The 22,388-nt window shown below is 40.5% G+C and overlaps 2 protein-coding genes across 4 annotated transcripts in view; one reads left to right on the plus strand and one right to left on the minus strand.

Moving 5' to 3' along the window:
- LOC126428297 (F-box only protein 28) overlaps nt 1-9,838 on the minus strand; it is a 92,870-nt gene extending 83,032 nt beyond the window's left edge. For both annotated transcript variants that reach the window (XM_050090219.1, XM_050090218.1), the window contains exons 1-2: nt 9,449-9,838; nt 9,067-9,343 (exon numbers count right to left, since the gene is read on the minus strand). In XM_050090219.1, the coding sequence (XP_049946176.1) occupies nt 9,067-9,318 (252 nt within the window). In that variant the 5' untranslated portion in view covers nt 9,319-9,343; nt 9,449-9,838. The remainder of the gene's footprint in view (nt 1-9,066; nt 9,344-9,448) is intronic.
- Nucleotides 1-22,388, plus strand: part of LOC126428298 (carbonic anhydrase 1-like) — a 217,305-nt gene that overhangs the window by 493 nt on the left and 194,424 nt on the right. The window lies entirely within an intron of this gene.

Consider the following 22,388-nt stretch of genomic DNA (forward strand, 5'->3'; position numbering starts at 1 on the left):
ACTGATAACTTGGTGGGAGTGTAAGGGCACAGACAGAGGGTGTACAGTGGCAACACACAATATCCTGTTGCAGAGTATGCTCTACAACATGAGTTGCAAACTCTGTGCCTGTTTCACCACACGTGCCTTCCGAATACTTTTCGTCCCCCGACCTGGGATTCCGGGTGACTTTTCTGAACTCTCCCCATTTCCCACCCCTCACTGGTCCTTTACTTTCTGTTCAAACGTTTCTGCCAGGAGGAAGAGTCACAGGCTCCAAAAGCTTGCAGATTTCAATACCTTTATACATGTATACTCCTGCTGCTGCTGCTGCTGCTTGGCGAGCAGATTTTTTTATCTATTCAATTACATTAAATTTAGGTGTCAGAAGGTTTCAAAGTAGCCTTTAATGTAGCCTCACAGGGAATTTAAACTTAGATGATAAATAATACAGACAAGAAAACATAAGCTTTTAAAATGTGGAAGAATGGAGATGCAGAGATCTGGGGTGTCGAGTGACTTGTTAAGAGGTTGACAGGAACATCCCGAGGCATTCAGAAATAACTAATTTGTTAAAGGAGGCAAGTGTGGGTAAAACAGAACTGTTAAGTGAGGTTTGATTTTGGTTAGCAGGTTCAAGTTGATGCATGGTTCAGTAAACATTTAAAGGTGAGAGGCCTGTGCAGGACAGATTAGCATTGAGAGCTGCATCAAACTACAAACATCACGAAGTTTCTGAACCTTTGTTCTTTGATGTCACATGGCATCATATTTCGAGGGAGCTTAAGTTCAGGACTAGAGTGTAATACTGGACTGTCACCTGAAAGTCAGCAAAATGAATAATGTAACTACAACAAACAAAGAAGAGGTGTATAATCTTTCTGCATTAATAAGGAAGAATAAGCCTCTAATTTCTGTTACGTTGAGAACTTCACAGAAAGAGTGCGAACAGTACACAGAACCCTGAAGGATCAAACTATTGCACAGTTAAATGTGGAAACTACAAAACATCACGAAATGCAAAAATAACGATGCCAGGTTTGCCGCAAGTTTCCCCCATGTGAAATTCGTTGACATTCCCCTTGGTTCCAGAGAAGTTTTAGCATTTTTCCCTGACAAATTTTAAGATGTCGATGGTAAGTAAAGACGTAAGTTGATAAAGTAAGGACTTCTTTATTTCTCCCCTGTGTGAGCAAAAATCTGAAGTACTAACATCAACATCTTTTGTAATGAACTGTTTGTAGATGGTGAAAGCAAACCATATGGTGCATGTGTCATTAAAACCACCGTTTTATTTCAATAAAACTAAACATGTGGTGACAAAAATACACATTTCCTGAGAGTCCAATGACAGATCAAAATACCTTCACTGATTTCAGAAATAACCTCAGAAAAATGCAGGCCTCTTTAAAGAAGTGTATAAGGTGGGGAAGATTTGTGTAAACCAACACTATAGGTGACCACAAATAAAATGTTGGTTCTACTATGTTCGTTATTGTCAGTTTTACCACTGAGTTATGCCTATTACTTTAGATCTCTTCTGTGATTTTTCTTTTGAGAAAGCATACAAACCACCAGCAACTGCCACAGCTTTCTTATTATCATCCATACTTTCTAATATATAAACTACTTTCAAAGTGCAAAAATGTACTAGAATAAGTAAAATGTCTATAAAACACCACACTGTACAATGTACTTGTGGTGAGACAGTCTCAATGCCTGAAATCTACTGCCAGTGGCCTCTGGCCTGCCAAGGAGCACCGCAGTCCTGAGTCCATGGATAAACCACAAAAATCCTCCACACTGAGCCACACACAAACAGACCCGGCCTACAGACAGATTTGTGAGACTAGATCTGACGGGCAGGGCTCGCACATTAATGGGAAACGTGAGCTTCAGATTGGCAGGCCCAGTCAATTAGAGGTACCTGCAGAAATCGCCTGCAGTTTTGGCCTGTTGTGCAAGTTCACTCTTGTGGCCAGCTATTCATGGATCACAGACACCACATTGATGAAATGCGACAGCAGTGACCCATGTAACAGGTAACTTGTGCAAATGCTCTGAGAAACAGTACTAGCAAGGATAGGTAGGAACTCACCGTGAAGATAACTGCTGAGCCACAGATATGCAAGTAGAAAAAACAATCACACTCTCACAACTAAATTTTCGGTCACAGCCTTTGTCAGAAAACGAGAGCACAAAAACACTCATACAATCACTCAGACAACTCGTGCGCACATGGCCACCGTATCCAGCCACTGCGTCAACAATCTCTGACAATCAGATTCAAACAAGCCATTTCTCAAGTCTCCCTGTCTCTCATCATCAGCTGCTAGCCTAATGGCACAAAGTTGTGGCAGTACTGACTGAAGTTGTAGGAAGGGGAGAAACAGTAAGAATGATGGAGTAGGGAAGCAGTGCCAGCCAGTGACGATGCATGCTATCACAATAAACAATTTCATCTACTGAGACAAAACAGATTTTTCCAATGGCTTTTTCAAATTGACATATCCTTGATCTGTTTTAAATTCCCTGATAATCCTAGATTTCCAGAACTTGTGGCAACCCTAGATGCTGACTGCACTTTGCTTCCTTCTGAGTGATGTAAGCACGAGGGCATCCTGAAAAGTAATGCCTCCAAACTTATGTGAAGACTCAAAGCTTTTTAATGTAGTTAATATGATAAGGAAGGGAGGTTTGGAGCACCAGGAAGAGAGGTAGGTTGGTTCATTTGGGTGAGGGGACCAAACAGAGAGGACATTGGCCCCATCAAATTAGGGAAGGATGGGGAAGGAAGTCAGCTGTGCCCTTTCACAGGAACCATCCAGACATTTATCTGAAGGAAATTACAGAAAACCTAAATAATTTAAGGAAATCACAGAAAACCTAAATCAGAATGCTCGGATGTGGGCTTGAACTGCCACCCTCCGAATGAGAGCCCAATATGCTAACCACTGCGTCACCTCGCTCGGTCAAAGCTTTTTAAATAAAACATTAACATTCTACATCTTTATTTTGCATGTCTACTTATTTATTTCTCAACATAATCACCCTGGTGATGAGCACATTTCTCCCAACGAGAGACCAGTTTGTTGATACAGTCACCGCACAAAACTTGACTGTTTACAGAGCCACAACCTCACCTCTGCTTGCACCATTTCATCGCTATCAAAATAAAATTCTAAAAGGTTTTCTTCAAATTCTGGAAACCAATGAAAATCAGATGGTGCCAACTCATGGGTGTATGGAGAATGGTCAATGACAGTGAACAACCAAGGCATCTGATTCTTGCAGATGTCACAGCACTCTTGTGGCCTGGCAGTCATGCTGAAGGAGTGTGCGCTCCATGTGTGGACATCTTCTGCAGTAAGAAACTATGAAACTGCCATTTCTCACATACCGAGACAGCACCATGTTACATGCTGCACTTTGAAGCTCTCGAGCGTTGAAGGGTTGCAATTAGTGAGAGCAATGTGCTAAGTTGACTGAGCAATATCTCAACAGGTATTGAGAACAGGACAAAAATATGGAGACATTACTTTGTAGCGAAGAATACAACGTAACAGGTTTAATCTGCAGCACAACTTGGCACCCTCACAAGACCACTATAGTACCTATGCTATCATAGATCAGTGGAGAAATAGAAGTTCCAGTGAGAATTTCAATTAAGACTTATCTTGAATTCTACTCTCAACGGACCTGGCCTTTGTCCTGATTCTAGACCTTGGGCTACACTACAGATCAGTGTCAATCATAATAATGCTTACAGTGGCAGACCAGTCACAGCCGAATGTAAGTATCCCCAAAACCACTGCAAATCAAGTTGTGTGTGTGTGTGTGTGTGTGTGTGTGTGTGTGTGTGTGTGTACACTGTCTTCCTTCACAAATGGAAAGTATTTGACATTCTATCAAAGTGAGAATGAACAACAAAGACAAAGTAGCCTCCCAAATTTGTGATTGTCTTGAAGAAATAGACTTAAGCATCATACTGATCATGGAGTCATTAGAAACAGAGCACCAGATTGGACTGAACTATGACAGAAGGAAAACGCTGAAAATCTGAATCGCAAAGACCTTGAGAGGGATTTGAAAGATTCTGCTTGTAAATGCAAGCCTATTTGAATAAAAATCGGTCCATTTCAGTCAGCATCACTAACATTGTTGACTAATTATGGCATTGCATACAGAAAAGTATGACTGCAAGGAAATTAAGTAGATGTACATTTGGCAGCATTTACACTGTGTAGTGAATGACATTCCCTTCAACTGTGGATAAGTCGAAGATAATGTCCCCTAGCAGAAAGATGTACAGCAGTACCAGATCCAAAAATTTGTGTTAAACTTCGGAGCATCTAATAGTTTTAAATATTTAAAGGTAGTACTACAAAGTGATACTAGAAGAAAAAAAAATTGAGGTCTGCAAAAAGTTCGCCTCACAAATTGAAAAAGGAGCTCATTGCCACAATGCTGCCAGCTGGTATAGCCATCATGAAAGAGGAACCGTTATACTGAGGGAACATAAATGGGGATTTTTAGAAGGTAGACAATAGTCTCCCAAAACACTGCTGGTAATTTAGTAACCCACTGTACTAGGTAGTTTTCAAATCTGCAGCACCCATCATACATTTCACACAGAGATTATGAGAGAAATTAGGGTGTGTACATAGGCATACAACAGCAGCTTTTCCTCCATGACATATGCTAATGGAACAGGACAGGGGCCATCCAACATGCGTAAAAAGATCCCTCCACTAGACACTACATTCGTATGGGGAATATTTATCCAGATAGTCATTTGACACTTTACAGTATGCCTTTGATTGAAGTTAACTGTAGTCCTAAGTTACTCTACCTAAAAACTCTCCAGATTAAATAACAAATTGATTGTTAACACATTTAGCAAAGTTGTCACTCAAGGATACTAGCTCTGCACTGAGTCATTAAAGGACCCTCTGAAACATTGTTTAACATATTTGATCATATCAAGCCTCTCAGTAATGTGCAAAAATAAAACTACTAAGAACTATTAAAAATAATACCACAAACAGGGAAAGTAAATTTCAGTATGATTTTTTTTAACATAACAGTTCACTTAGGTAATGTAATGGTGAGTTCAAGTGCAAGGAAAATAATTTAGGATGTACATGCAATGAGTCAGTGAGAGCAAAATAAACAAGATTGAGAACCTTGCTACATTTCAGGTGAATGCTTTTTCAGTAAACATTACACAGTGGGGGGCCTCTTTAATTGTTTGCAATTTATTGATGATATATGCACATAATGTGCATCAGTATATTCAGGCTTGCCCATTATCTAAAGTACATTTCCTGAATTTAACTTGCAATTTTGGTTTTTATGTTGAAAAGAGTTAAGTGTGGCAAACTGTGCTTGAATATGCTGCAGATGTAAACATTAGGCTCCACTACAGGTCAATCTGTTAACAAGAGCAAAGTTTAGCTTTCACATATGTTGGCTTTGTCAACTCTCAAATGATCACCTTTCAACCTAACGTAGACCTTGGATTACACTACTGATCAGTCTGTCACTCCAATGGAGATCCCCCCCCCCCCCCCCCCGGCCCTCTCTCTCTCTCTCTCTCTCTCTCTCTCTCTCTCTCTCGTGTGTGTGTGTGTGTGTGTGTGTGTGTGTGTGTGTGTGTGTGTGTGTGTGTGTGTGTGAAATGTAGATGGTTGCATATATTCACAGAATAATCATTTAAAGCTGGATCCTGAAACTTTGTTAGCAGATGTGCTGCAAATACATAGAAAGAAAGATCCCTTATCATTTAGCTACAATATAGCATGTCAGGAACTGGAAACAGTTAATTCCATAAATTATCTGTGAGTAAACATTAGGAGTGATTTAAAATGGAATTATTATATACAGTTGATCATAGGTAAAGCAGATGCCAGACAGATTCATTGGAAGAATCCTAAGGAAATGCAATCCGAAAACAAAGGAAGTAGGTTACAGTACGCTTGTTCGCCCACTGCTTGAATACTGCTCACCAGTGTGGGATTCGTACCAGATAGGGTTGATAAAAGAGAGAGAGAAGATCCAACAGAGAGCAGCACGCTTCGTTACAGGATCATTTAGTAATCGCGGAAGCGTTACGGAGATGATCGATAAACTCCAGTGGAAGACTTTGCAGGAGAGACGCTCAGTAGCTCGGTACGGGCTTTTGCTGAAGTTTCAAGAACATACCTTCACCGAGGAGTCAAGCAGTATATTGCTCCCTCCTACGTATATCTCGCGAAGAGACCATGAGGATAAAATCAGAGAGATTAGAGCCCACACAGAGGCATACTAACAATCCTTCTTTCCATGAACAATACGAGACTGGAATAGAAGGGAGAACCGATATAGGTACTCAAGGTACCCTCCGCCACACACCGTCAGGTGGCTTGCAGAGTATGGATGTAGATGTACACTGAATATTTCTGTCTATCTGCATGATCTTTCAGTTCAGTTCCTTCAGTATCTCTTAACACTTCCACCTGTGACAATCAATGCTACCCTTCTCTATATATGCTCAATATCTGCTGATTAGTCCTACTTGGTATGGGTCCCACACATTTGAGCAATATCCTAAAATGTGTCACAAGTGATTCGTAAGCAATATCCTTTGCAGATGAATTACATCTCCCTAGCATTCTATCAACAAATTGGCATCTACCACCTGCTTTAACCATGACCAAGCCTATGAGATTGTTCAATTTCACATCTCTATAACGTGTTATCCACATTCATATGAGTTGACCACTTCCAATTGTGAATCATGGATATTATAGTATGATTGCTACTTTCTTTTGAATTTCATCAAGCACAGAGTTTTACATTTCTGAACTTTTAAAGCATGTTTTCAATCTCCACACCATTTTGAACTGAATATTTATGCAACTTCTTTCAGACAGTGCTTCACTATAGGTAATTGTGTCATCTGCAAAAAGTCTGAGGTAATTATTAATTTTGTCTGCAAGGTCATTAATATATAACATGAACAGCAAGTGTGTAAATCAAGAAATATTGCATCTACCTGACTGCCTTGATCCAAAGCTTTCAGTATTCCACGTGAGAAAAGTGGAAGTTGGAGTTCGAATGAACGATGTTTTTGGAACCCATACTGGTTAGCACGGAGGAGGTCATTCTGTTCTAGGTACATAATTATGTCTGAGCTAATAAAATGTTCTAAGATTCTACAACTAATCTATGTCAAGGATATCTGATGGTAATTTTGTGGATCACTTCTACTACCGTTCTTGTGGATGGGTGTTATCTGTAAGTTTTTGCAACTACTGGGCAGGGTTTACTGTTCAAGGGATCTATGCCAGATTATAGTTACAAGAGGGGTAAACTCAGCTGCACATTCAGTATAGAATCTGAAAAGGATACCATCAGGCCCTGGAGCTTTGTTCAATTTTAACGATCTTAGCTGTTTCTCAACATCACTGACACTAATACTTATTTCATTCATCTTGTCAGTGGTATGAGGATTAAATTGGGGCTATTTGTAAAGTTACATTTGAAAATGTTATTACGCATTTCAGCTTTTGCTTTGCTAACCTTTATTTCAGTTCTCATCTCATTTGATATGGACTGGACATTAATTTTTGTGCCACTAACAGCCTTTACATATGTCCACAACTTCTTTGGGTTTTGTGAAAGATCATTTGACAATATTCTGCTACAGTAGTCACTGAAGGCTACTCATATTCTTATCTTGACAGCCAAATGGGCTTCATTGAGCATCTCCCTACATATATAGCCCTACACTGTTTTATATCTATTATGCAGTAATCTGTTTCTTTAGAAGTTTCTTCAAAGTGATTGCACACCACAGGGGGTCCCTCCCATTATGAACTGTTGTACTGGGAACATATCTAGCCAGTGTACAGATAACTATTCTTTTAAACCTGAGCCATAGTTCCTCTACACGCTCCTGTCTTGTGGTAAGAGCGTCAAGCTCCTCATTGAGATATCATCACTGATTTTTTTAATCAGGCTTACTGAACATATGTGTCTTTCTGCACATTTTAGTTGTGCTTTGTACTCTCATAATCATTGTAGCCACAACCGCATCATGGTCAAGGATACCAGTTTTGGTGTGGACATCCTTAAAGAGGTCACGTCTATTTGTGTAGGGTTCTAAACTATGTGTTCTACATAGTTTTCTGAGAATATATTTATTAATGTTTCACAGTACATGCCATATTATGTCTATAATGCACATCTTTGGTCTTTAAAAAACACACCTCCTTTGCACGACATCACATCTAGTATTCAGTGGTTTGTTGCCTTTACTATTTAAATTGACAAGTTCATTTAGGGCTTGACAAAGCAACTCAGTTTAAGACTCATGAGTGTGCAGCATAGATTTGCACTACATATAGCAGCCATCTTGGTATTTAAACAACATACTTATCAAACCACTTGTGTTGCTATTCAGCAGCAGTTTTGAGGGGCTAAAAAAATTGAGAGCAAATTTGAAGAACACAAGTCGATAAATAGCTGCTTCATCTAGAGCACAACCTCCTGTGGTTAAAACTGAAATTAATTTACTGTACAAATAAAATACCAGAAAGGTGAACAACTAATTGTTAAGCAAGAAAATGCTGGAGGCAGTGGCAAATATTAGGAATGTTTCTCCATAAAATAGAGACAAACACACAATTGCAGATTCATGGAAGAAAATAATCCTCAATGACAAGATGGGCTTAGATTAAAATTTATTTTCGGCTGCCTACTGAATCTGAATTTAAAAAACCTCTCTGTGCCATACCATATTACCTTCTCTACACTAAGGTCATATGTGACGCACAAAATGGAGGATGCTAGATAAAAATTCGAAATTCAAGCCTACTTCCTCCGCAACTAATCTACGCGAGAAGAGAAAATCGCAAAAGACGGACATACAACATATTGACTTTTTACTATTTAGTAATACCTGGAAACATTACACACGATCTACAACTTAACACTATAGTCAAACAATGCATGTAGAAAAAACCCTACTGCAAATTTTTTTACGATAGGCACGAAATTTATTGATTACAGGCCCGTAGAATGCACAAAAAAATCTGAACTTACCGGACGAAGATGTGCTACATTTTTAAAACTCAGGTACGAAAAGATTTTCTCCAGAATCTCGGCAGGAAAGTCTAACAAAGTAGGTGGTGGTTTTGGTTCGGCTGGCTTCACAATTACCACGCTTGTACTGGGTTCACAAATTGACGTTTGTACCAAGCTAGTGCGAGCTGATTTGGACGGTCCTGGTTCGGGCCCCGCTGTAGGGCTTTCACCTCCACCGCCAAAATTTCCGGAGAGTCTAGTTGATACCATGATTCTTCTTGTTTCCGCCGCTCTCCTTAAAAATGTGATTCAATGCTCAATATTATAGTATTACTTAAAGAAAAACATTCGCTACACACAAAGCACCACACAGATTACAGCGGAAAAACTTCAATCGTACCTTAATAATATCTCCTTTACTCGTTTTAACGAGTAATTTCAGCTTCCGTTTACGCGCATGTTCGATATGAACTACCTCGCAGCAGTCAGAACGTAGAAATTTTAAATCATAGCATAAGCTACGCCACGGAAGTGAAGTCTTGATAGATCAAAAAATGGTTGATCATACCCTCAAACAGCCAACAACTCACTACATCTGCAACCTTAATTCATGGAAATTCTCGGCCTGTTCCGCGACTTTTATACCTTTTACGTTAATTTGATCGTTTCTGAATATACAGAAGCAGCTCTCGCACAACTCAACAAAGACACAAAGCTACAATTAATTATAAAAATTGGCCCTGTCTGAAACTACTCCGTTGGACCCAGTGCCAAAGATCTTACGTGAAGCTGTATAGCTATCTAGCTGAGCGCAACACCACCTAATAATAATAACTGTGATCCGAATGTAGCCGCGCACAGTGGCAAGTTCGCCAACCTTTAATGTATTTGCAAATTAATGTTCTGCTGGTTATTCGAAAATGCCATATTGTCTTGCGTACCACAAAACGCAGTCATTCATTATGAGTATGACTACACATACAATCCTAACTATGCGAAATGTCATAAAGTTTCAGTCTAGAGCCAGAGATAATGCAACATCTGTTATGGGCTTATCTATTTTGACAATTACGACGCAAATAATACTATTACGTTATTTAGAGGTGGTAAGACAGAAATGCTGAATCAAGATAGCAGAAATGTGCTCTTCTAAGAGCTGCGAGAAGAATTAATCCTACACCTGGACCGATTCGAGTTCAAAGGTTGCGAAATTTCGTACAGTGTGACTACCTTAAATTTACTTGTTTCCTTTACACATTATGATACAACTGTATCTGCACGTCACACACCACTGTGTTCTGTTACTGTCAATCAAGGAAGTTACATCTAAATCTGAGACTGCAGCAATACATTATTTCATCTAGTTAATCTTTTTCGATATTTAGTTCTCTCACCCCTATAAAATGAGAGGACTTGTGATGAAAATTTCCCATTTCATTTCTAATGACTCAAACCTATTTACTATGGCCTATTACATCAGTTGTGTTTTTTCTTTAGTTCAATTTAATTTCTTCAGCTACTAACCATGGATCTCCAAACTGTGTTCCATTCGGTTAATAACGAGGACACATTCGAAATGAAATGCAGTATTCACTCGGTTAACGCACTAAGTGTAAGTAATGTAGGCCTCTAAAACCAGTTTCTAGTGACTGCACAGAAAATTGTGTAGCTTACTATTCCATCGGGTGATGCTGAGGGAATTAGATTAGGAAATGAGACACTTAAAGTAGTAAAGGAGTTTTACTATTTAGGGAGCAAAATAACTGATGATGGTCGAAGTAGAGAGGATATAAAATGTAGACTGGCAATGGCAAGGAGAGCGTTTCTGAAGAAGAGAAGTTTGTTAACATCGAGTATAGATTTAAGTGTCAGGAAATCGTTTCTGAAAGTATTTGTATGGAGTGTAGCCATGTATGGAAGTGAAACATGGACGATAAATAGTTTGGACAAGAAGAGAATAGAAGCTTTCGAAATGTGGTGCTACAGAAGAATGCTGAAGATTAGATGGGTAGAACACATAACTAATGAGGAGGTATTGAATAGAATTGGGGAGAAGAGGAGTTTATGACACAACTTGACTAGAAGAAGGGATCGGTTGGTAGGACACGTTCTGAGCATCAAGGGATCACCAATTTAGTATTGGAGGGCAGCGTGGAGGGTAAAAATCGTAGAGGGAGACCAAGAGATGAATACACTAAGCAGATTCAGAAGGATGTAGGTTGCAGTAAGTACTGGGAGATGAAGAAGCTTGCACAGGATAGAGTAGCATGGAGAGCTGCATCAAACCAGTCTCAGGACTGAAGACCACAACTACAACAACAACACTATTCCATAGTTTACATTTTCTGTAAGCTACCAGAATAACTGAAAAATAGTGATTTCGAGTCAAAAGGCACAAGGCTGCCATTTGGTGTGCTGATTCTTCCATTCTCTACATGAAGGTTACCAGCAGCCAAGAACTTTTTACTGTATTGGGTTAGGTAGTTATCTGTATGTACTATCCCAAATATCTTATTTTTTTTGTATCTATAATCTTTATATAGCTACTCTGTGAATTATGTGTTCAGCAGCTAGTTCCATAGCTGAGTAGCTTCGACTCAAATGACGTAATGAAACCCAAGAGAAAGTTAAAGAAAAGAGATATACACACACATCAAAAAAGGTTTTGCATCAACCCAGTTTCCATAACTACTAAAGATAGACGTTGACTGTGGATATTGTATCACAGACACAGTCCTTTTGAATGTTCAGAGATGTCACTAAACCCACCCAAAGATGTAAACAATCATGCATGGGCAGCGCCTGTTAGATGGAGGGGGTCTGACAGCCAATCAGTTCCAGTCATTCCACCTGGAAGGAGGTACACAGTCAATACCACAGTTAGACTGCGTCCGCATTGTTACTTTGGGCCAGGAAGTGCTCTCAACAAGGGAAGTATCAAGTGTCCAGGGTCTCAGAGTGTTGTTCGGACATGGAGGAGATACAGAGAGACAGGAACTGTCAATGACTTGCCTCGCTGAGGCCGCCCAAGGGCTACTACCGCAGTGGATGACCGCTGTCTACTGATTATGGCTCGGAGGAACCCTGACAGCACGCCATCATGTTGAATAATGCTTTTCGTACAGCCACAGGACGTCGTGTTACGACTCAAACTGTGCACAATAGGCTGCATGATGCGCAACTTCACTCCCGACGTCTGTGGTGAGGTCCATCATTGCAACCACGACAACATGTAGTGCGGTACAGATGGGCCCAACAACTTGCCGAATGGACCGCTCAGGACTGGCATAACGTTCTCTTCACCGATGAGTGTCGCACATGCCTTCAACTAGACAATCGTCGGAGACGTGTTTGGAGGCAATTCCGTCAGGCTGAACGCCTTAGACACACTGTCCAGTGAGTGCTGCAAGGTGAAGGTTCCCTGCTGTTTTGGGGTGGCACTATGTGGGGCCGACGTACGCCGCTGATGGTTATAGAAGGTGCCGTAACGGCTGTACAATACGTGAATGCCATCCTCTGACTGATAGTGCAACCATATCGGCAGCATATGGGCCAGGCAGTGACCTTCATGGACGACAATTCGCGCCCCCATCATGTAGATCTTGTGAATGACTTCCTTCAGGATAACGGCATCGCTCGACTAGAGTGGCCAGTAGCATGTTCTCCATACATGAACCCTATCGAACATGCCTGGGATAGAGTGAAAATGACTGTTTATGGACGTCGTGACCTGCCAACCACTCTGAAGGATCTACGCCGAATCACCATTGAGGAGTGGGAGAATCTGGACCAACAGTGCCTTGATGAACTTGTGGAGAGGCATGCACATTGCAAGAGGAAGTTCTACTGGGTATTAGAGGTACTTGCGTGTATAGCAATCTGGACCACCACCTCTGAAGGTCTCGCTATATGGCGGTACAACATGCAATCTGTGGCTTCCATGTGCAATACAAAGGGCGGAAATGATGTTTATGTTGATCTCTATTAAAATTTTCTGTACGAGTTCCGGAACTTTCGGAACCAAGGTATGCAAAACGTTTTTTGGTGTGTGTACTTTATTGGATACACTCAGTTCAGAAATATCTGGAATGTCACATCACAACAAAACAGGTTGTTGTTGTAGCCTCCAATTAATAGACTGTTTTGATGCAGGTCTTGACACTGGTATACCCTATCACCTACATCTGCATGCATCTACATCTATACTCCACAATGCATTGAGAAGCACATGGCACAGAGTACATCACAAGTACCAGTTATTAGATTTTATTCCCTTTCTGTTCAGCTATGGATTGCTTCTGTGCATGCTGTAATTATTTTAATCTTGTTCTCATGATCCCTATGTGAGTGAGATGTAGGGGCTTGCAGTACGCTCATAGAATCATCACTTTGAACCCATTCTTGTAACTTTGTTGGTAGACTTTCTCAGGATAGTTTACGTCTATCTACAAGAGTCTGACAGTTCAGTTTCTTCAACATAGTACTAACACTCTTCAGCATGTCAGACACACCTTGGACTGTTTGTACTGTCTTTATTTATAACTTACATGTTCAATATCCCCTGTTAATCCTATCTGGTATGGGCCACACACACCTGGGCAATATTCTAGAATGGGACGCACAAGTGATCTCTAAGCAATCTCCTTTATAGACTGATTACACTTCCCAGTATTCTACTAATAAAGCAGAGTCTGCCACCTGCTTCACCCACAACTGAGCCAATGTGATCATTCCATTTCATATCCCTAACAAGTGTTACAACCAGATATTTGTATGAGCTGGCCGATTCCAACTGTGACTCATTGATAATATAGTCATAGGATACTATATTTTCTCGTTTTGTGAAGTGATAAATTGTACATTTCTGAACATTTAAAGCAAGTAGCCAATCTTGACACTAATTTGAAATCTTGCCAAGATCTGGCTGAATATATATGCAGCTTCTTCCAGGCAGTACTTCATTACAGATAACTGCATCACCTGCAAAAAATCTGAGGTTACTATCAACAATGTCTGTAAGGTCATTAATACAAAACATGAACAGCAAGGGTCCCAACACACTTCCCTGGGGCACAAGTGAAGTTACCTCTACATCTGGTGATGACTCTTTATCCAAGATAACATGCTGCGCCCTCCCTGCCAAAAAGTCCTCAATCCAGTCACAAATTTCACTTGATACCCTATATGATTGCACTTTTGACAATATGCATAAGTGTGGTACAGTGTCAAATACATTTCGGAAATCAAAAAAACCTGCATCTACCTGATTGCCTTGATACAAAGCTTTCAGTATATTATGTGAGAAAAGTGTGAGTTGGTTTTTCATGATTGGTGTTTTCGGAATCCATGCTGGTTGCCATAGAGGAGGTCATTCCGCTCGAGTTAACTCATTATGTTTGAGTTCAGAGTATGTGCAAGGATTCTACAACAAGTTGATAACAAGAATACTATTGGACGGCAGGTTTGTGGAGCAGTTCTACCGCCCTTCTTGTAAACAGTTGTGACCTGTACTTTCTTCCAACGACTGGACACGGATTTTTGTTCGAGAGATCTACGACAGATTAGAGTTAGAAAAGGGGGGTAATTCAGCTGCAAATTCAGTGAAGAATCTGACAGGGATTCCATTTGGCCCTGGAGCTGTGTTCAGTTTTAACGATTTCAGCTATTTCTCAACACAAGTGACACTAAAACTTATTTCACGCATGTTTTCAGTGGTATGGGGATTAAATTGGGGCATTTCTCCTCCATTTTTCTTTGTAAATGAAGATTTGAAAAATGAGTTAAGTATTTCAGTTTTTGATTGACTGTCCTCAGTTTTTGCCACTAACTTCGATGCCACTAATCGCCTTTACATACGACAAGAATTTCTTTAGATTTTGTAATGGCAATACTCTGCTACAGTAGTCATTGAGGGTTTTGCACATTGCTCTCTTGACAGCCAGACACGTTTCATTTGGCATCTCTCTAACTCTAATGCTACACTTTGTTTTACACCTGTTATGCAGTAATCTCTGTTACTTTAGAAGTTTCTTTACTGTTACTGTGTACCACAGAGGGTTCCTCCTATTACAAACTGTTGTACTGGGTACATACACTGAAGAGCTAAAACATTATGACCACCTGCTTAATGGCTTGTTTGTCTGTCTTTGAAACGAAATACATCACTGATATTGATACTGATATTCTTTTGATAAATTGTTCATGAAAACTATTAAGATGGGATTGGTCACGAGTAAAAGAGCGGGGATTGTGCGGTTTAATACTAATATTGTATTGGTTACGATGTACACTAGTGAGCCAAAACATAATGACCCCTGCCCACCATGACGTTAGATGTTGCAGGCATGTGATGCAGTAACAAAAGTATGTAAGCAGAGTAGACAAGGGCGGGAGTCACCCTAGTGAAGATATGGGCTGCAAATGGGAAAATCAATTGAGATAAGTGACTTTGACAAAGGGCAGTATATTGGTACACAGAGCCTGCAAACGAGTATCTCGAAAATGGCAAATCTGATCGAATGTTCACGTGCTACTGTTGTGAGCATCTACAGAACGAGGTAGGACGACAGTGGAACTACCACTAGGCGCTAAATGGTTGGACGTCCACGAGTCTTCACTGAAGGTAGAGTTTGGAGGCTCATCTGCTCTGTAAACTAAGACAGATGGTGATCTGTTGCATCTCTGCCGAAAGAGCACAATGCTGGTGCACACACAGGTGTCTCGGAGCACACCATTCATTATTATACATCGTTGAACATGGATCTCTGCAGCAGACCACCCTCACCCGTTCACATGTTGACCCGACATCATCAGTTACGATTGCAATCTGCACGGGACCATTGGGATTAGGCCGTCGGTCAATGGAAACGTGTCGGCTCCTTGGGTGAGTAACTGTTTTGCTACACCAGGTCGATGGTCGTCTCCACAAATGCCGTCATAGAGGTGAAGGAGGCTCGAAACATGCAACGCGCTGTGGACACAGGCTGATGCGAGATATTCTCCTGTGCTTGCGTAGGATCTGTGGTAGTAATCAAAGACACGCTGACAGCTGCAAACCACCTGCATCCCTTCATGCCTGATGTCTTCTGCGATGGCGACGACATCTTTAGCTGTATAATTGTCCGTGTATCGGAGCCAGAGCCGTCATACAATGGTTTTTGGAGCATTATAGTGGACTCACATTGATGTGTCAGCGACCAAATTGACGTGATGTAAATCCTATGGAATCCATCTGGCTCGTTATCGGGCGCCAGAACCACGTGCGTAGATCGGTGGTTCGTTATTTACGCGAATTACATAGCCTGTACGCAGACATCTAATGCCACGTACCTCCACAAACCTATCAACAAACTGTCGTATCTCTGATACGCACAATCAGTGAGGTATTTCGTTCCAACGACGAACAAACAAGCTATTAAGCAGGTGGTCATAATGTGTGTATCAGCCACTCAGTGGACAGTACGGTCGCGCGGATTTTGTGGTCTAAGAGAATAGCTTTGTGAGGACGAAGTTCAATTCGGATCTCAGACATAATCACATGCAGACGTGGAGATAAGGAGCTCTGTATACTGTAGATGTGCCAACTTTACGAAATAATTGTTAAAACTTGCCCGTGAAGTGTCCCAAAGTGGACGTAACGCGCGAGAAAGACGGACATGTGAAATTCCGGTTTTAGTATGTAAACTGTGACTTTTGGATAACCAAAATGAGCGTGGCGTGCCGCGCGGAGTGGCAGCGTGGTTTGAGGCGCCATGTCACGGATTGCACAGACCCTCCTGCCAGAGGTTCGAGTCCTCCCTCGGGTATGGGTGTGTGTGTTGTTCTTAGCATAAGATAGTTTAAGTTAATTTAAGTAGTGTCTAAGTCTATGGACCAATGACCTCAGCAGTTTGTACTCTTAGGAATTTACACACATTTGAAGATTTTTAGCGTGGCGTGACTGCAAACTGAACTTTTGTATTGGTCAAATTGCATAATATTTGAACGAAGATACTGTCACAGACAATACGTTTGTTAATCCTTTGGTAATGGATTTTGTTAATTACTATGTGCTGACTGTTATGAATGAGTATGACTGCGTATGAATGATGAAAGAGTAACTTGAGATCAGCACAGGGTTGGCGATGTTTTGTATCAAACAAGTCACAATATATTGAAGTTCCTACTCACAACTACCTTTCAATTAATCGCTCAGCCAGCCTGATACTGTAAAACATTTTGATACGGCCAGTAAAGATGTGTAGTGCGGCTAGTTTGTGCTACAGCTTTTTCTAGCCGGCGTACATTACGCATATTTCTGACAGGAAAGGGGTGTGGATATGACGGGAGAAGAAGAAGTCACTAACAGGTGAGTGGAACTGTTTGCTGTAGGAAGAATCACACAGTATTCGCGCCGTTGCACTCCCATTACTTTCTTTGTTCATTGAAAATCACCATGAAGGGCATAGCAGACTGTACTTTCTAATGTACCACATCATAGGGTTTTATCCCATTCCATTCACATACATGAAGGGGGAAGAACGACTGTTTAAATTCCAGCATCTATACTATATTTTGACTAATCTTATCTTCACATTCTCTACAGGTATGATACTTTCGGAGCTTCTCACTTAATACTGATTATTGAAATTTATGTGTACATCTCAGTAAAATCCTTTGAGCGTGCGACTTCATCACATGTAACAAAACTATCAATGTTTCCACTGGTATTGCAGATAGCCTTCGTCAGGGTAGTCAACTTGATGAAGGCTGTCTACAATAGCAGTTGAAACGATAGTATTTTTGATTACTTTCTTGTAATATGGGTCCACAGCTTCTATAAAGTTATTAAATGGTGTCATCTTACTTTCAGCTGTAAGTGTTTTATTTTAGTGTTACTCGTAGTTTTGTTACATATGATGCAGTCACATACCTAGAAGGGTTTTGTTGGAATGAACTCCAACTACAAAGGCCTATGGCCTCACAGCTCTAAGGCGTCTGCCAGTTCAAGTTTTTCAGCATCTCCATAAAGTTCTTCCACGAGTCACACAATCTGGTGACCATTTGTGTTACTGCTTTTTTGGGGTGGGTTGGGTTGTTTTGGGGAGAAGACCAGACAGTGAGGTCATTGGTCTCATCAGATTAGGGAAGGAAGGGGAAGGAAGTCGGCCGTGCCCTTTCAAAGGAACCATCCCAGCATTAGCCTGGAGCAAGTCCTGAATGCAAGTCCAGTGTGCTAGCCACTGTGACACCTCGCTCGCTTACCGTTTTTCTTTTTTTTTTTTTTTTTGTACAAGTTCAATATCACCTGTTAGTCCTATTTAAAATGGGTTTCCTATTTTCTTCTTCTGTAGTGGTCAATCCAAGGATTGGTTTGCAACAGCTACAATGGCAGCTTGTCTCCATTCTGCGCATCTTTCAGCTTTTCTCTTCATTTCTTTATAGGTGTTACATCCGACATCTTTCACGATTTGATCCATGTACCTCAGCCATGGTCTTCCTCTTGGTCTTTTTCCCTCGACATATCCCTCTGTGTTCAGGGGACTTTATGTCTTAATAGATGCCTGTAAATTGCACTCTTCTTTTAACAATGAAACTCCAGAAGCTTCTCTTCTCACCTGCTCTTTCCAGAACCACTTCGTTTGTGACCTTGTCGATACATTTTATTTTGAGCATGCGTCTATAGCACCACATTTCAAAAGAATTTAGCTTCTGGTCTTCCTCTGTCCTGAGAGTCCGTGTTTCACACCCATAGCATGCCACACTCCACACATATGATTTCAAAAATGTTTTCCTGGTTTCAAGGCTGATGTTCTTAGATGTTAAGATTTTTTCTTCTTGTTCGAAGCAGCCTTTGCTTGAGCAATTCTGCTTCTCACTTCTGCCTTGCTCCGTCCAGCCCTGGTAATATTACTGCCCAGGTAAGTAAAATCATAAACTTGTTCAAGCAGTTCATTGCCTACATGAACTTGGACTTTCACTTGATCTTTTTTGTCACATGCCATTACTTTTGTTTTTGCTTTATTAATTCTCACATTATATTCTTCCCCCATAACTTTATCCATTCTATTCAGTAGGACTACAATATCTTCTTCACTTTCAGCTAGGACAGCTGAATCATTGGCATATCTTATCATATCTATTCGTTGGCCATGAATTACTACACCTGGCTGTGAATTTTCTCTTACTTTTTTCAGCGCCTCTTCAATGTGTAGGTATATGTTCCTATACTTGAACATAATTTTAGGTTTGGGTTGCACGAGTGTTTTACCCATGGTAGAAATTTCCTTCATAGAATTCTGCATTTTCCCAGTATCAACAACAAACAAAACTTGTCACTTGTTATCGGCATATTTTTGTTTCTTTGCAAATATTTATTGTGCATTCTTGGTTTCTCTGACACTTTCTTCATCCTGAAGGATGGATCTATTGGAATGAAAAGTATATCTAATCTAATCTGATCTTCACCTGTTATTAAGCCCAAGTGATCATTCTGTTCCATAATCCCAGAAATTAGTTTGAGGTACTTGCATGAACTAACTGATTTCTGTTCTGACACATTGATATTGTACACATTAAATGTATCTGTAGTTGCAAATATGTACAAACATCAACTGTATAATGAAAATTTGTGCCAGACCAGTACTCGAAACTTATCGCAGGCAGCTGCCTTACCATTAGGCTATTCGAGTTCGAGCGCAACTCGTGGCCAACCTCAAATTACATATGTCATCAACTGTGTGTCTTCAATTTGCAATTGTATATTTATTATGCATATTCACATACAGGGGAGTCATTGTAATTGAAAGTCGCTTGACCGGTAACAGTGGATAAATATGATATTGTAGTGCCTTTGTTGTTCAGAAGTATGATGCAATGTTATTTGGATGTGCATGCAAGTCCAAAGGAACAGGCGCTGCTGCAATTATAGCCATTAAGGAATACATGAAGTGTATTCACAGTTGCAAATATGGACAACTATCAGCTATATAATGGACTGACGATAGTCAAAAGTTGTGCCAGACAAGGACTAAAATCCAGATTTCCCGCTTATCGCGAGCGGTCGCTATCCAAGCATCACTTGTGGCCAGACCCAAACTTCCATATGTTGTCAACCATGTGTCTATGACCTCATACATTCGTTGTATATTTCTGTACAAAGAACGCACTTTAACAGAAAGTTGCTTGCCCGAAGTTGGCTAATGACTATGATATTGCTGTGCCTATGTTGTTCAGAAGTAGAAAGAAGGAAATGTTCTTTTAAACATGCATGCATGCAATATCACATTGTTATTGTCGCCACAAGACAGTATGTATCTCTTCCTACCACCAACCACATCCCTAATTGTTAAATGTCATAAGGACTCGCACCTACCAACCTAGTGATTCCTAAATCTATGAAGCAACTAAAGACCTCTGCTGTCTGTATTGGTTTGTCTGCAATGGGCGACACTGTGTGGAGGCAGGGTGTTGTCTACTAGCTGCTCTGTGTAATACCCTGTAGAAGAATAGTACAATTTCATAACAATATGTTGACTGACAGACTATTTCAGATGGTCATATGCAATGCCACTAGTGACAGAAAACCCTTAATAATGACCTAACTCAGGGATTAGTACTAGCTCCATTACCATTTAGTTTGTGTATTGTAGATATGCCAGACACTCAGTGCCGGGAGTTTGGTTATACTGATGATTGGGTGGTAGCAAGACAGCAGAAACAAAGCAAGGTCATTGAAGGTATATTAACAGAGACCCAAGACAGATGAGACAGTATTTTCATAAATGTGGAATTCAACTGAACCCTAACAAAACTGGATCTGCCTTCTTTCATCTAAGTTACATTGCTGTGAGTTGTGGTTCATGTGGTGTGGTGTAGGGATAAGTGTCGCTAGCTTGCATGCTGTGGATCACCAGCTCAAACCTGACCTTGAGTAATTATTTGTTATTTAGTATTTATCAGTTCTGGAAGGTTCTTGAAATATTTTATGTTTGTAACATCTGTATATGCTGGAATATTCGATGTATGTATAAATACCAGTATTCTGGAAAATTCGAAGTTTGTGTAAATAGTTGCACACTCCATCCAGGAGGTTAGATCTATTCTGGCAGTATGTTGGCGTTCATAACAAATGTGCTTTCAGAAATAAGTACTGTATTTCATTGACGACCCTTCTTTTGGATTTGGACATGATTATGGTGACAACATAACACTGTACCTCAAAACATATATATCGCTGATGCTTCAATTAGCCAATGCAAAAACCATTGCCTACATGGACTGGAACTAAAATACACGCAGTGCATCGTTCAGAAGGTGCACATATTCTGGGTACCAAATGATTCCAAGGTAGCAGTAAGTCAGTTTCACATGAGGCATCCATCAGTGTTTTCGGGACTATGGTCAGGACCTGATGAAATGGTTGAAAGAATTCGACCATGTAGCCAAATACGACACAAATATGACAGGTGGGATGACACTGTGCATGAAAAAGGTATACTTTTAGTTGGATGGCACAGCCCAGCAACAGTACCAGAACAATGAAGATTATTTCAGTAGGTGAGACAAATTCCAGCTAAACTGAAGAAAACATTTGGCAACAATCAACAGCAAGTCCACTTAGTGGAAGAACAGGACGCAATGTCATAGCGGAAAGACACACTCTCACATACAGAAAGTTTTGCCCCTTCGCAACATTATGAATCCAAATATGGCTAAAAACAACAAAATGAAACATTTGATGAAAGTAGTCACAAAATACATTTATCAAGCTCTTCTGATACAGGATGTCACAAGAACACTCGAATTCATCAAGTAGTCATGAGGTAATAAAGAACATTGTATCTTTCTTTGACACAAGTCTCGACCACCAGTCGAACATTCATGAGGGATGGACTTGACCAACTTAGATCCATGTCACTATTGCCAAAAGATAAATTAACATCCGGCCAATGAAGCTACAACCAACTCCTCCACCGAGTATGATGCCCCATAATAGAACAGACATTTGGAGGATGAAGAACAACATGCTGGGCTGGTTTCACTGTTAGTGCCCTGGACACATTGTACGCTACAGCAGAGAAAGAACATGTGTGTTGGACGACTATTATGCTGAAGGTATCAACCATCTAAACAATCCAACATGTTTCAGTCAACTACAAATGATTATAGGCGATCTGTGGGATGAAGCTCATCATTGTTCCCTCGATGAGGACACTCTCCAACACACTGTCATGCCACAGCCATTTCCCATCACTGTGTAGAGATACCAGCCACTTGCCTAATTATCAAATTCAGGAATACTGAGCGAGGCAGCTATCTATGGAGGTGAAGCCAACACAGATGAAAATCCTCTATGGATG

This window comes from Schistocerca serialis, chromosome 12 (genome assembly GCF_023864345.2).
Source record: "Schistocerca serialis cubense isolate TAMUIC-IGC-003099 chromosome 12, iqSchSeri2.2, whole genome shotgun sequence".
NCBI lineage: Eukaryota > Metazoa > Arthropoda > Insecta > Orthoptera > Acrididae > Schistocerca > Schistocerca serialis.